Raw genomic sequence first — 12566 nt, forward strand, 5'->3', positions numbered from 1 at the left:
GCTCTGTGGTGGTCTTCCTCGTTTCCTCTTCTCTGGGGGCTGCCACATCATCGTTTTTTTAGGCAATCTTTCGTCCCCCATTCGGCTCACATGCCCATACCATATGAGCTGTTTTCTCTCAATATCCTCAACTATAGTGCCCTCTATACCCATATGTTGTTTTATCACTTCATTCCGTATTCTGTCGGCTCTTAATATTCCCATCGATCTTCTGATGGCATCCATTTCCCTGGCTTCGACCTTTTTATTATATTTTTCGGTTATTCTCCATGTCTCAGCTCCATAAAGTAAACCATTGTCTCATAGGTGTTCCATTTTCTTTTCTTTGATATTTCTTTACTCCATAGAATTCCGTTCAAACATGCTATAGCTCTTCGTGCTTGTACAATTCGATGTTCTATTTCTCGTTCGTCTTTTCCACTACGGTCGAAGATGACGCCCAGGTATTTATATTCGTTGCATGGATTTATTTTTTGATTGTCATCGATATCGAGTTGTTCTGCTTCAGCTCCAATTAAGAGGTATTTTGTCTTTTACAAATTGATATTTAATCCCCATTTCTGGTATTCTTCAATTAGTTTTCTAAGCATGTATTCCATGTCATCTTTGTCATTTGAGAGATCACCACCTGATCATCTGCAAACTGTAAAGTATATATGTAATCCTGATCGTTCAATTGTATACCCATTCCTTTGACTTTCCTTTTCCATTGTTTCAGAGCTGCAGAGATATAAATCTTAAATAGAGTCGGAGAGATAAAACATCCTTGTCTGAGACCCTTAGTAACTGCAAATTTTCCAGCTAAGAGGTTTCCGAATTTCATTTGGGAGTTTGAACCATAATATAGATCTTTGAGAGCACTAACCAATGTTTGATGTATGCTTGATGTGCCCAGGACTTCCCAGGACCCTTTATAATTTAAAAATTATAAATATAAAAAAACACTGGGGCTCAAATTTTGGCGCCCCCTGAAATCTGCCGCTCGTAGCACATGTTCCCCCTGGGTTCTGGACCTGGTAACAGATATGGTTATCAAAATAATTGATGCCAGAATGAGAAAATAATGGTTAAGGTGGGTAGGATATATTTAATAGATAATAAGGACCTACTGCTAATATTTACTAAGATTCAAGTTCCTGGACTCAATAAAAGAGGAAACCCAATGATATCCTGGTGAAGAGGCCATGTTAAACAGAGTATAGCCTCTTCAATGATCAGGATCACACACCATCAGGCTTCTACTTTGAACCACATACTGTTATATAACTTACGTAGGGAACTGCATCATACAAAACTTTCGGAAAAGACTCATCCAATTCCATTATGTCTTCATTCCAACGAGCGCCATCTAGGAAAAGTCCATAAATGTAAACGCCATCTACAGGAGGCTTCTCAAAGTGATGTTCTCGCAGCACCTAGAAAATTTGCGTCTGTATAAATAATCTATATTATATTTTTTAGAGATAGTTTATTTATTTAATAGGTACTTAACAAATACAAATATTGTTTGTAGCAAGTCAAAAAAATACATAGTATATAAAAAAAGAATATAAAATATAAGTTAAATATATCACAAACAAGAACAGATATTAAACAGAAAATGATTTATGGCAAAGTCACGGTAAGCAGTTCAGTGGATGTTCTGTAATAAGTCATATATTCTTCTGAGTAGTAAAAGCAATGTTTCAGAAAATATGTTTAATACTTTTTGGTAAAATATTGTAATAGTTATAATTAAGGCAATTTTTATCTGAAAGACGTAATATACAGCGATTTGTTCGTAAATAGTGACAGTTTCGCGTATTGTGAACGTGAACATCAAACCGCTTTAATAAATGGGACCGTTTCTGTGCCCGTTGCAGTCAGAACATGAAATATCAACAGAGTAGGTGCAGCATAATTTTGAATTTAATTTAAGAAAGGTCGGCAGTGTTCTAGATGACTAACCCCTGCTAAAATCTTAATAGCTTTCTTTTGCATTCCAAAAATTTGAAGCGCATTTGTTGAATTTCCCCATATGATTAATCCATAGTTTAGATGAGAGTGGAATAAAGAAAATATGTCATTTTTAATGTTTCAAAGTTGACAACCCTTGCTAGTTGGCGAATAACAAATAATGAACTTGATAGCTTTTTCTTTAGTTGTGAGATATGAGCCGACCAGTTCAGTCGATTATCTATGGTTATTCACAATGGTTTAACAGCCTTTTTGTTATCTGGATCATTATGTAAATTACTTGCAGATATAACCAAATTTTGTGTTTTGTCAGAGTTAAGTTTTAGTTTGTTTGCTGCAAATCATGTGATAGATTTAGTAGAAACTTGCTCATAAGACATTTTTAAATCATCATTATTTTTTCCTGATATAACGTATATCGTATCATCTGCGAATTGTACGGATTTGTATGGAGATATAAATTTAGGCATATTCGTGTTTATAAATAATTATAAACAAAAGAGGTCCTAAGACCGAACTTTGTGGGACTCCATGTTTTACGGATAGAAAATCGGAGAGATGAACTTTAGACACTGCCGCCTGATGTTCGCCACATAGATAAGAAGTGAGGGATACCTCTGATTCCATAGTAATTTAATTTGTGGAGCAAAATACCGTGTGAAACGCAGTCAATAGCCTTCGACAAGTCGCAAAGAGAAATTGCTATGCGATTGCCGCGTTCAAATCCCTCAATCACCTCGCTCACAATATTAAATACCGCGTTTATACTAAAACAAGCACTTCTGAATCCATATTGTGGGTTGCTAAAGTAATTATTTGACTCAAAATATGCATAAAATTGTTGTTTGATAATGTTCTCAATCACTTTCCCAAAAGTAGAAACAATGCTTATGGGTCTGTAATTGTCAGCTTTTGAGGAATCACTAGGTAGTACTTTTGAGTATTTTAGCAGGTACTTCAGGAAATACTCCAGTTGATAGAATTAAATTAATAAGATGAGTGAAATAAGGTTTTAAAACTATTTGGTAAGTTTATTTTAAAATTTTGCTATTAATTTCGTCAACGTTCATACAATTAGAATTACTAAGAGACTTTATTATTTGAGAGACCTCTTCTTCCACAACGGGGCCAAAAAAAGGACTTGCCCGAGGAAGGATAATTTCTATAATTGAAGAGTACATCAACATTAATGGAAAGAGATGTTATTATATTATCTGCAATTGTAGTAAAACATTATTTTATTTTGTCTGGAGGTAGATCAGATTGTACTGAACTGGATCTTGTATTTTCTTTCAAAATTTACTATTTTCCAGCAGTGTCAAGGTTTATTATTAGAATTAGTATTATAATAAAATTACAGTAAGCTCACTTTTTTTAGCATTTTGGAATTGCCGATTATATTCAATTTTTTTTGTTGTTTATATACTTATGAATTATACAATGAACAAATCGGTATCCATAGTGGCATCTGGGCGTCTGCAATGTGTTTAATAAGAGAAAGATTAGATCTGTAAGACCTTAATTCATTATTAAACCATTGCACAGATGTTTTTTCAGCAGTTTATCGTACTTTTTTTAGTAAAGAATTCTTTAATGTTAAGTTGTTATAAGTTTTAGTGAGAAAGACTGTCAAAAAATCAGGATCATTATTAATATCATAGAAAAATTCATCTTGGTACTCGTTAGCGCGCGTTTAAGCTTCTGTAAACCAGATAAAGTAATAAACCATTGAAATGTGTCAACAACTTTATGTTCAAGGTCGTGGCATATTATCGTGGACGTTGCGTTTCCAGCACATAGCGTTTAGTTTTCGAAAAATATAATTTAAATGGTTTTAAATATGAACAACGCACACTGTCCGGAACATAGCGTTTCAGACACTTAATGTTTCCGTTCAGTATATTTGAAAACAATATTTTACTGATGCCGACGGCTACGTAACGAGTCCGCAAGGATGGTTGGTAAGGATAATGTAAATTAGATGTCCGTCGTTTTCCCCCCGTTGTTTATTTAGGTATTTGTTTGATTTTGATACAGAGTATTTAAAAAAAATAATTTTCGAGGCTATTTTGTCATTTATGCATGTGGTTTTATTGCTTTGTGACAATTAATCATGGAAGTGATTCATAATTAGGACTTTTTTACGAAAATGATACCTCTTCTTTTTAAAAATACTTTTTGGTTTGATATGTATGGCTTCGTTAAATGTAGTATTTTATTTTTTAACTGAAGGTGAAATTAAATTTAAAACATATTTAAACTGAATCCTATTCATTCTAAAATATCCATAATATTTTTCATCGTCATCAATTAATTCTCTGTATAAAGTCCAGTATTCACATTTCTTCTTCCTTTCTCTTAGTATTGGATGTACTATAAACCTTCTTTTTAACACAGTTTTTTATTCTTCATCGTTAAGTAGAAGAGCAATTGCACAAAATCTGAACGCGCAGCCCAATTGCTGGAGTGGAAACGCTACGTGCCGGAAACTATACGTGCACGATAATATGCCGCGACCTTCACAGAGTCAATAAATAAAAATTGAGCTCGATGGTCAGAAAAACAAGGTTCAAATACGCCCACTCTGTAGATATTTAAAAAAAAATTGTCATAATGTTGTTGATGGGTACTGGACTGGGATGTTATTCTGGTATAATCGTTTATAGTTACTTTTAGACCAACAGATGTTAATAGATTTTGAATATCAAAAGAACGGTTAGATTCAATTTTAAAATTTATATTAAAATCACCAAGTATAATCAGTTTGTCTACTTTACTAAGCAAGGACGTTATGACATTATAAATATGAAAAACATATGACATCATATAAATTTTGATCCGCAAAAAAAACATTGATAATATTGATTTTATTTGAACTACACTGCAAATTAACATGAAACATGCTTACCGTACTTTGTCGAATTAGTTTATTTAGATAAAATTTTGTAGGTTTGTAGTTTGTGATTGGTATATTACTTTGTAAAACTTCTCTTATAGGATCAGTCACAATTCTTTGTACTGTTCTGGTTAGTAGACCAAAATTGCACTATAAAGGTCATTGGCTGCTTATAAAAACTTACCTCGTAGTCAAAAGCCAGTAAATCAATAGGAATTGTGTACTTTCTGGCGTAGTTTTGTTGAGCGCCCGTTAAGAAAGCTTGAGTGAAGAAAAATCCCGAAATCCAGAAGGTGGTTGGTGCTCTATTGTCATACCAGTCCTAAATAAAATTTAAAATATTTATTCTGTAATAAGAAACATTTTCTTTAAATATTCTATCTAAATATTAAATATCTATGTGAGATTAATTCACAATTGATTGTGTTTCACATTTTGATCTCCACTCCGGAAATCGTTTTCAAAAAAAGATTATGTTTTTCAAACTGATGAATGGCCCACTTTGACCTTGATCTTGTAACCAAATGGCAATGTTTTTTGTTTTGCTAACAGGGATGTCGTGGCAGTAATAGTTAATAAAAAATCTAATAGAGCGGTGGAATGCTATTTCCCTATCTCAGAAAGAGTAATGGTACTGAAGTTAGTGACATCTCATGCCAAACTGAATTTGATACAAGTTTATGCTCCTACGGCGAATGCCGACGAAGAAAAAGTAGAATTATTTTATCAAGATATCGAAGAGGCACTTAGAATAACGAAAACAAGAGAAATCACGAGAGTCCTAGGTAATCTTAATGCAAAGACTGACAAGGGACAAAGAAGAAAGTGTATAGAAAACTATGATCTGAAAAATTGAAACAAGAAAGAAGACCGTTTGTTACAATTCTGTCAAGAGCAGAACTTTATTATTACAAACACATTTTTTATGTTACCAAACAGACGACTGTATACATGGCGATCGCCCGCAGATACATCGGAGAAAGTAGTCAGGAACCAGATAGACTACATTATGATCAATGAAAGATACTGTAATGCTGTTAAAGCCATGAAAGCATATCCTGAATCAGACGTGGCCTCAGATCACAATCCACTTATAGCCAAAATTACACTCACCCTTAAAAATATTAAAAGACATCAAAGAATCCCTACAATAGACACAAGAAAACTTAAAGAACCTAAAGTAAAAGAATGCCTCCAACATGAACTGCATGTGAACTGCAACAAATTGAACACAAACACCAATGATATTGACGAGTACTGAAATCGACTAAAAGATTGTCTACTGGAACCCTGTAAAAAAATACTAAAGACTTCCCCAAGGAGAAAAGAGGAATGGATGAATGACGAAATACTCAATATGATGGAACAACGTAGACAATTTAAAAACAAGGATAACAATAAATACAGAGAGATAAACCACGAGATTAGAAAGACGATAAAGCAGGCAAAAGAAAAATACTTTGAAGAGCAATGCAAAGAGATCGAAGACCTTCAAAATAAATATGATCTGTTTAACCTACACAAGAAAGTCAAAGAACTGGCAGGACTAAGAAAACAAAATCCCACTTGTGCAATTCTGGATAGACACGGTACTGCTATAACACATACGGACGAGAAAATATAAAGATGGGCAGAATATATCGATGAATTGTTCGATGATGAAAGAGGAGATCTGGAGCACATAGAACTTACGTCAGAAGAAATAGGTCCATATATTACAAAAGAAGAAATATTGCACGCATTAAAAACAATGAAGAACGGGAAAAGCCCTGGACCTGATATGCTTCCTATAGAAATCCTAAAAATTCTAGATGAGAAGCACATTGATGTTTTAGTGACACTCTTCAACCAAATTTATAGTTCAGGCGTATTACCCAAAGAGTGGTTAACATCTATTTTTATTTGTCTCCCTAAAAAGAAAAACGCAAGAGAATGCAGCGATTACCGCACCATTAGCTTAATGTCTCATACGCTAAAGTTACTACTTAAGGTCATCATAACCGAATATATCACAAACTGGACATAGACGTTAATAATACACAATTTGGTTTTCGCAAAGGCCTAGGAACACGTGAAGCTCTTTTTTCACTTAATATACTAATACAAAGATTCCTGGACGTCAATCAAGATATATACGCATGTTTTATTGACTATAATAAAGCATTCGATAAAGTACGACATAAACATTTAATGAATGTCCTGAAATCAAAGAAGATTGACTACAAGGACCTCAGGATCATATAAAATTTATACTATAAACTAAATTAGATGTGGAGTAAGACAGGGATGCGTATTGTCGCCAATTCTTTTCAATGCCTTCTCCGAAGAGGTCCTGAAAAAAGCTCTTGAGGGTGAAACAGCTGGAATAAAGGTAAATGGAGTTCCCATTAACAACATTAGATATGCGGACGACACTGTGATCTTAGCCGAAAACATTGAAGATCTTCAGAGACTGGTGACCAGAATACCAGAGTATGGAAAAGAGTATGGTCTAACAATGAATGTCAAGAAGACGAAATTTATGAGAATATCGAAAACTCAAAGAAATAACGAGAATTTTCTAATAAACGAAACCAACGTCGAACAAGTGGACAAATATGCATACCTGGGAACAATGATTAACTCCACAAATGATTACAATCAGGAGATAAAAATAAGAATAGAAAAGGCTAGAGCAAATTTCAACAAAATGAGAAGAGTTCTATGTACCAGGGATTTAAAACTGGAACTAAGAGTTAGGTTGGCGAGGTGCTATGTTTTTTCGACTTTATTTTATGGAATGGAATCTTGGACCTTGAATGCGACATCAATGAAAAAACTGGAATCATTCGAGCTGTGGGTGTACAGAAGAATTCTGAAAATATCATGGACAGAACAAGTCACAAACAAAGAGGTTCTGGGAAGGATGAACAAAGAAATGGAAATTTTAAATTCAATAAAAACAAGAAAATTAGAATATCTCGGACATATTACACGTGGAGAGAAATACACCTTGCTCCAACTGATTATGCAGGGAAAGATCCAAGGAAAGAGAAGCATAGGGAGGCGTAGAATGTCATGGCTGCGCAACATGAGAGAGTGGTACGGATGTACATCAAATGAACTTTTCAGAGCAGCCGTCTCAAAAGTCCGAATAGCTATGATGATTGCCGACCTCCGCCGCGGAGATGGCACTTGAAGAAGAACGGGGATATCACAGGTATATAATAAATATAGTATGGGTCTCAGAACACTGACCTTTGGAATTTTTGCTTTGATTGGTCGTAATTCTGAATATTCACTTTCCTGTTTAACTCTTAACAGATATGACTATATTAGCTGGGAATGGAAAGATAACTTTTGAGTTTTAGTAACAAGCCTTTGTGCCACACATTATAAAATGCTTTTGCTATGTCTAGAAAAATAGCTGGGCATATTTTGTTCTAGTAATCTAAAAATCCCTCTACAATATTTGTTATGCGATGTAGACATTTGGTGGATTGTTGAATGTTTATTATAAAATTTAAATTGATGGAAACGGAATTTCTTTGTAGTGGTTAGTATTCTTATATTGTAATCTGAATACAATACTTATAGGTAGTATTCTTATATGGGAATCTGAATACTGCATTTATTAGATTAGTGAGTTTTACGATGATATTCCTAAGTAATTGATATAGTATTTCTCCTGTTATTAAGTCTCAGATCACAGAAAACTTTTGGGATTGATTTTGTTTTTGATTAATTTGGTTACTTCTTTAGGGGTAGAGGGGTAGTAAACTTTACTATTCTTTGATAAGCTTTGTTCACATCGTATTCACTACTCTCATCAGGATTGTTTTTGGTTTGATGGTTATTTTCCGTTTCGTGATTTTATAATACATTTTTCAAGTATGAAACGAATAGATTTGCTTTTTGTTTTCCATAAGTCTATGTTTTAACTTCTTTTCTTATCAGTGGAATCTTTTGCGTTAGTTGAGGTTATTTTATAAATTTTTATTTTTTGCAGTTTTGTTTTTGGCATATTTTTCTGGCTTTTCTTATTCTTTGCACCAGTTCTCAATTTCTTTGGAATAATTTTGACCTTTGGTTTTTCTTATACATAATTTGTTTGGTATTGTTTAGCGCTGCTCGTTTTATATTTATGTTTAGTTTCTCCTAAGTTGTTTGTTACTTTTGATTGTTAATTCTGTAACTTTGTCTAAAGCTAGCACAATTCGTTCTGTTATTGGTTAAGCTCGGGTTACTTTCTCTTAGTATAATATACTCACTAATTGTTAGAAGTAGATATTAGATAGTGATCAGAACTTTTTCCAAAGAGTGCTAAGTAACGTAAAATAATATTACCTGTAAAAATTGTAATCTTGCCAAAAAATCGGCGACGTAACTTCCCAGTGGTTTCATAGAAGGATACGACACATTTGCCCACATTTGAGGAATCCTTCCTGTCAATATGCTGGTAACTACTTCTTCCAAATCGACAGACATAACAATTAAACCTAAAAAAGTTGAAGTGAGTAATTTTAATATACAGGGTTTTACAACAGAGACTTCTGAAATTTGACAGCGGACATATTGTTGTAGCTACATCTGTCAAATCGGTTGAAGGACCACAACACATAACTTTGGGCAGAATAACAGATGCCTAGGTTGATTTTTACAATAGTTTAATAACCTAATAACGTGTTTGCCTTATTTTGCAGTTTTTGAAGCAACAAATTATTTTATAACTTTTAAAAATCGCCATTTTACAGCTTTTTTATGTTTTAGAAGATAAATAGTAATCAAAAAATCGAAGCAATGTCACTTACTGCACTAGAAAACGTATAGGTTTTCTTTATATGGGCTTATAATAACAAAAAAATTGTCATATATCTGGATTTGTCACGGTCCTAAACAGGGTTTTTTTTGCTTATTTTCCTTTAGTATTAACAGAAATGTTTGACAAATATTCGTATACAAGGTGAACTACAAAAGACAAATACAATTTTCTGATATTTCTTAAATTTCTAACCCTATACCTGTGTTCTTTTTTCAATTTTTTTTTTATTTTGAAATCGAGTATAACCGTTCTTGTGACATGAGACTTTTGTAAATTTAAATCGTAACCAGAAAAAAAACTGCACAAAAATTCCTAGTTATCGTCTTACCTTTCGTAGCTTTTTGTACATTCTTCAAACTGTCCCTAATTTTACTAAGAAGACGATTAAATCGCGTCATCTCCTGTACCAAAACAGTATTCATACTCTGCGAGTACGACGTCGGGTACTTCTCCATAGCGGCGTCCCTGTCGAAATTTTCCGGAAGCCTACCCAAGATATCTGAAGATACTTCCATGATGACTTCGTCTGGGGATTTTGCTGAACCGCTCGTCGACATGGCGTCCTAAAGAATTAAAGCAAAAAAATTATTCACAAAGCAGGACGATTTATATATTTTAGTTTTTTATATATTTACGAAATTATCCCTGTAGAGGCAAGTAGCACACAACAAAGTCAAAAGCGTTTAATAGATTATTTTTAATAGATATGAGTATAGTAATCGAAATAGATTGTACTGAAGTAACTTACCCTTTGTTTTTTAAGCAGCTTTTGTAGGTGTAAAATTGTTATTAGTAAATGAGACAAATCAACAAAATCCTACTTACATCCAACTCATAGATATCCTGGTTATATGTGCATGAAAATTAAAAAAACGACATAAAGTAGACAAACGAAATACAATTGATACTTTTCCCCATTTACTACACTTTATAAACTGTTAACCAAGTGTTACCCTCCAAAAAACTTTTCCTTTGTATCAAACAAACTTCCTTACCATTCTATCCTGCAGGTAGCATCAACAGCAGCACAACAAATAAGAAAAAACGGCCAACAGTTAATAAAAATCTTAAACACACAGTTAGAAACTTTGTATCTTATTGCAACAGAAGAGTGGTGTAAAGCATATGATGAGTTTTCAAGTAGAGGAGCTTTATAGTGGTGTCGCTAAATATCTCAAATAGATTTATATTTTCACATGTATATATATATATATATATATATATATATATATATATATATATATATATATGTTTGTTTTGAGGTTTCCGCGGGAGCTATATGTGCTGTCACTATTTTTCCGGGTTTGACTCCGCGTTGTAAAATGCTGGTTTTCTTGAAAACCATTGTTTTGGCGACGTTTCGGCAAGGTCTCACTTGCCATTCTCATATATATATATATAAAGCAAAATGTAAGCTTGTTTCGCAAAACAGAAAACCAAAAAAGGTATATCGACGGAAGGCAACCATATATACGTATTTCTGACTATTGGTTATCTTCAGTACGGTGCAGCCAAGTTAGAAAAGGAGCATGTTAACTTGGGAAAGAATCACTACAGGAGCAATGCGACCAATTTGTGGCATTAGAGTTAGAAGACCCTGATGGTTTCCAGGGCAACAACTAACAGTAACCTCGGAGGAAGCTACAGCTACCTGGGGAAAGGAATGCCAAACGTTGAAACGTTTGAAACAAATGGAAAAGGATAATGCGAGTGAATAATAAAAGTAAAATGTAATGGCATGTCTGGCAAACCAGAAAACCAAAAAAGGCATGTTAACTTGGGAAAGGATCACTACAGGAGCAATGCGACCAATTGTTGCCCCGGAAACCACCATGGTCTTCTAACTCAAGTCAGAAATACGTATATACGGTTGCCTTTCATCGATATATCTTTTTTGGTAAGAAAAGAGAAAGGTGCCAAACAAAGAAAATGGAACACATATATTTCTAAAAATCCTAAAAAGTAGAATGAGCAGAAAATAAAAGTAATATTAAATGAAAGAGGAGAACAAAACAACGTCGAAGAAGAATGGAATGTCATCTAAACGACAGTTACAAATATGGCAAAGAAAACATTAGGTGAAACCTCAAGCAAAAGAAACGAGTAATGGTTTGACCAAGATTGCCAACAAGTAATAAATAGCAAAATTATAGCTAGACAGAAATGTCTACAAAGGAATTCCCGATTGAATAGAAGGGCATATGATGAACTCAGAAAAGATGCAAAGAAAATATGTAGCAGGAAAAAGTGAGAAATGTTGAATAGAAAAATACAACAAATTACAGATTATAATAACAGAAGAGAGACTAGAAAATTTTACAAGGAAACCAAGCAATACACCCAAGGGTACATGACAAGATCAACAGTTTGCAAGGACAAAAATGGGGCAATTATCAGCGACAAAAAGGAAATAATGAAAAGGTGGAAGGAGCATTTTCAAGAGCTGTTAAACCCAGAGAAAGAATAAAACGAAGATGAAGAAATAATTCACCACACAGTAGAACAACTAGTTGAGCAACCAACATTGGAAGAAACGATAAACGTCATAAAACATTTAAAAAATAACAAAGCACCTACCACAGATGGAATAACTGCAGAACTGATAAAGAATGGTGGACATGCGCTATGGAGGCGTATCCATAAACTAATCGACCGCATATGGATACTAGAAGCCATCCCAGAAGATTGGAAAGTAGGAATCATACTTCCTATGTACAAACGGGAAGACAAACGACTATGCAAAAATTATAGGGGCATAACAGTTTTAAATGTCGTCTACAAGATATTATCAGGAATTATATACAGCCGCCTGGAATCGGTTTCGGAGAAAATGATTGGTGAATACCAATGTGGCTTCAGACCAAAGAGGTAAACTATAGACCAAATACATATGTTAAAAGGTATACATGAAAA

General features: G+C 33.8%; 1 protein-coding gene across 2 annotated transcripts in view; it reads right to left on the bottom strand.

Moving 5' to 3' along the window:
* Positions 1-12566, bottom strand: part of Dhc36C (Dynein heavy chain at 36C) — a 122905-nt gene that overhangs the window by 5731 nt on the left and 104608 nt on the right. For both annotated transcript variants that reach the window (XM_072533960.1, XM_072533958.1), the window contains exons 58-61: positions 9982-10216; positions 9179-9330; positions 5037-5174; positions 1272-1415 (exon numbers count right to left, since the gene is read on the bottom strand). In XM_072533960.1, the coding sequence (XP_072390061.1) occupies positions 1272-1415; positions 5037-5174; positions 9179-9330; positions 9982-10216 (669 nt within the window). The remainder of the gene's footprint in view (positions 1-1271; positions 1416-5036; positions 5175-9178; positions 9331-9981; positions 10217-12566) is intronic.

The sequence above is a fragment of the Diabrotica undecimpunctata genome, chromosome 6 (assembly GCF_040954645.1).
Source record: "Diabrotica undecimpunctata isolate CICGRU chromosome 6, icDiaUnde3, whole genome shotgun sequence".
NCBI classification, from domain to species: Eukaryota; Metazoa; Arthropoda; class Insecta; order Coleoptera; family Chrysomelidae; genus Diabrotica; species Diabrotica undecimpunctata.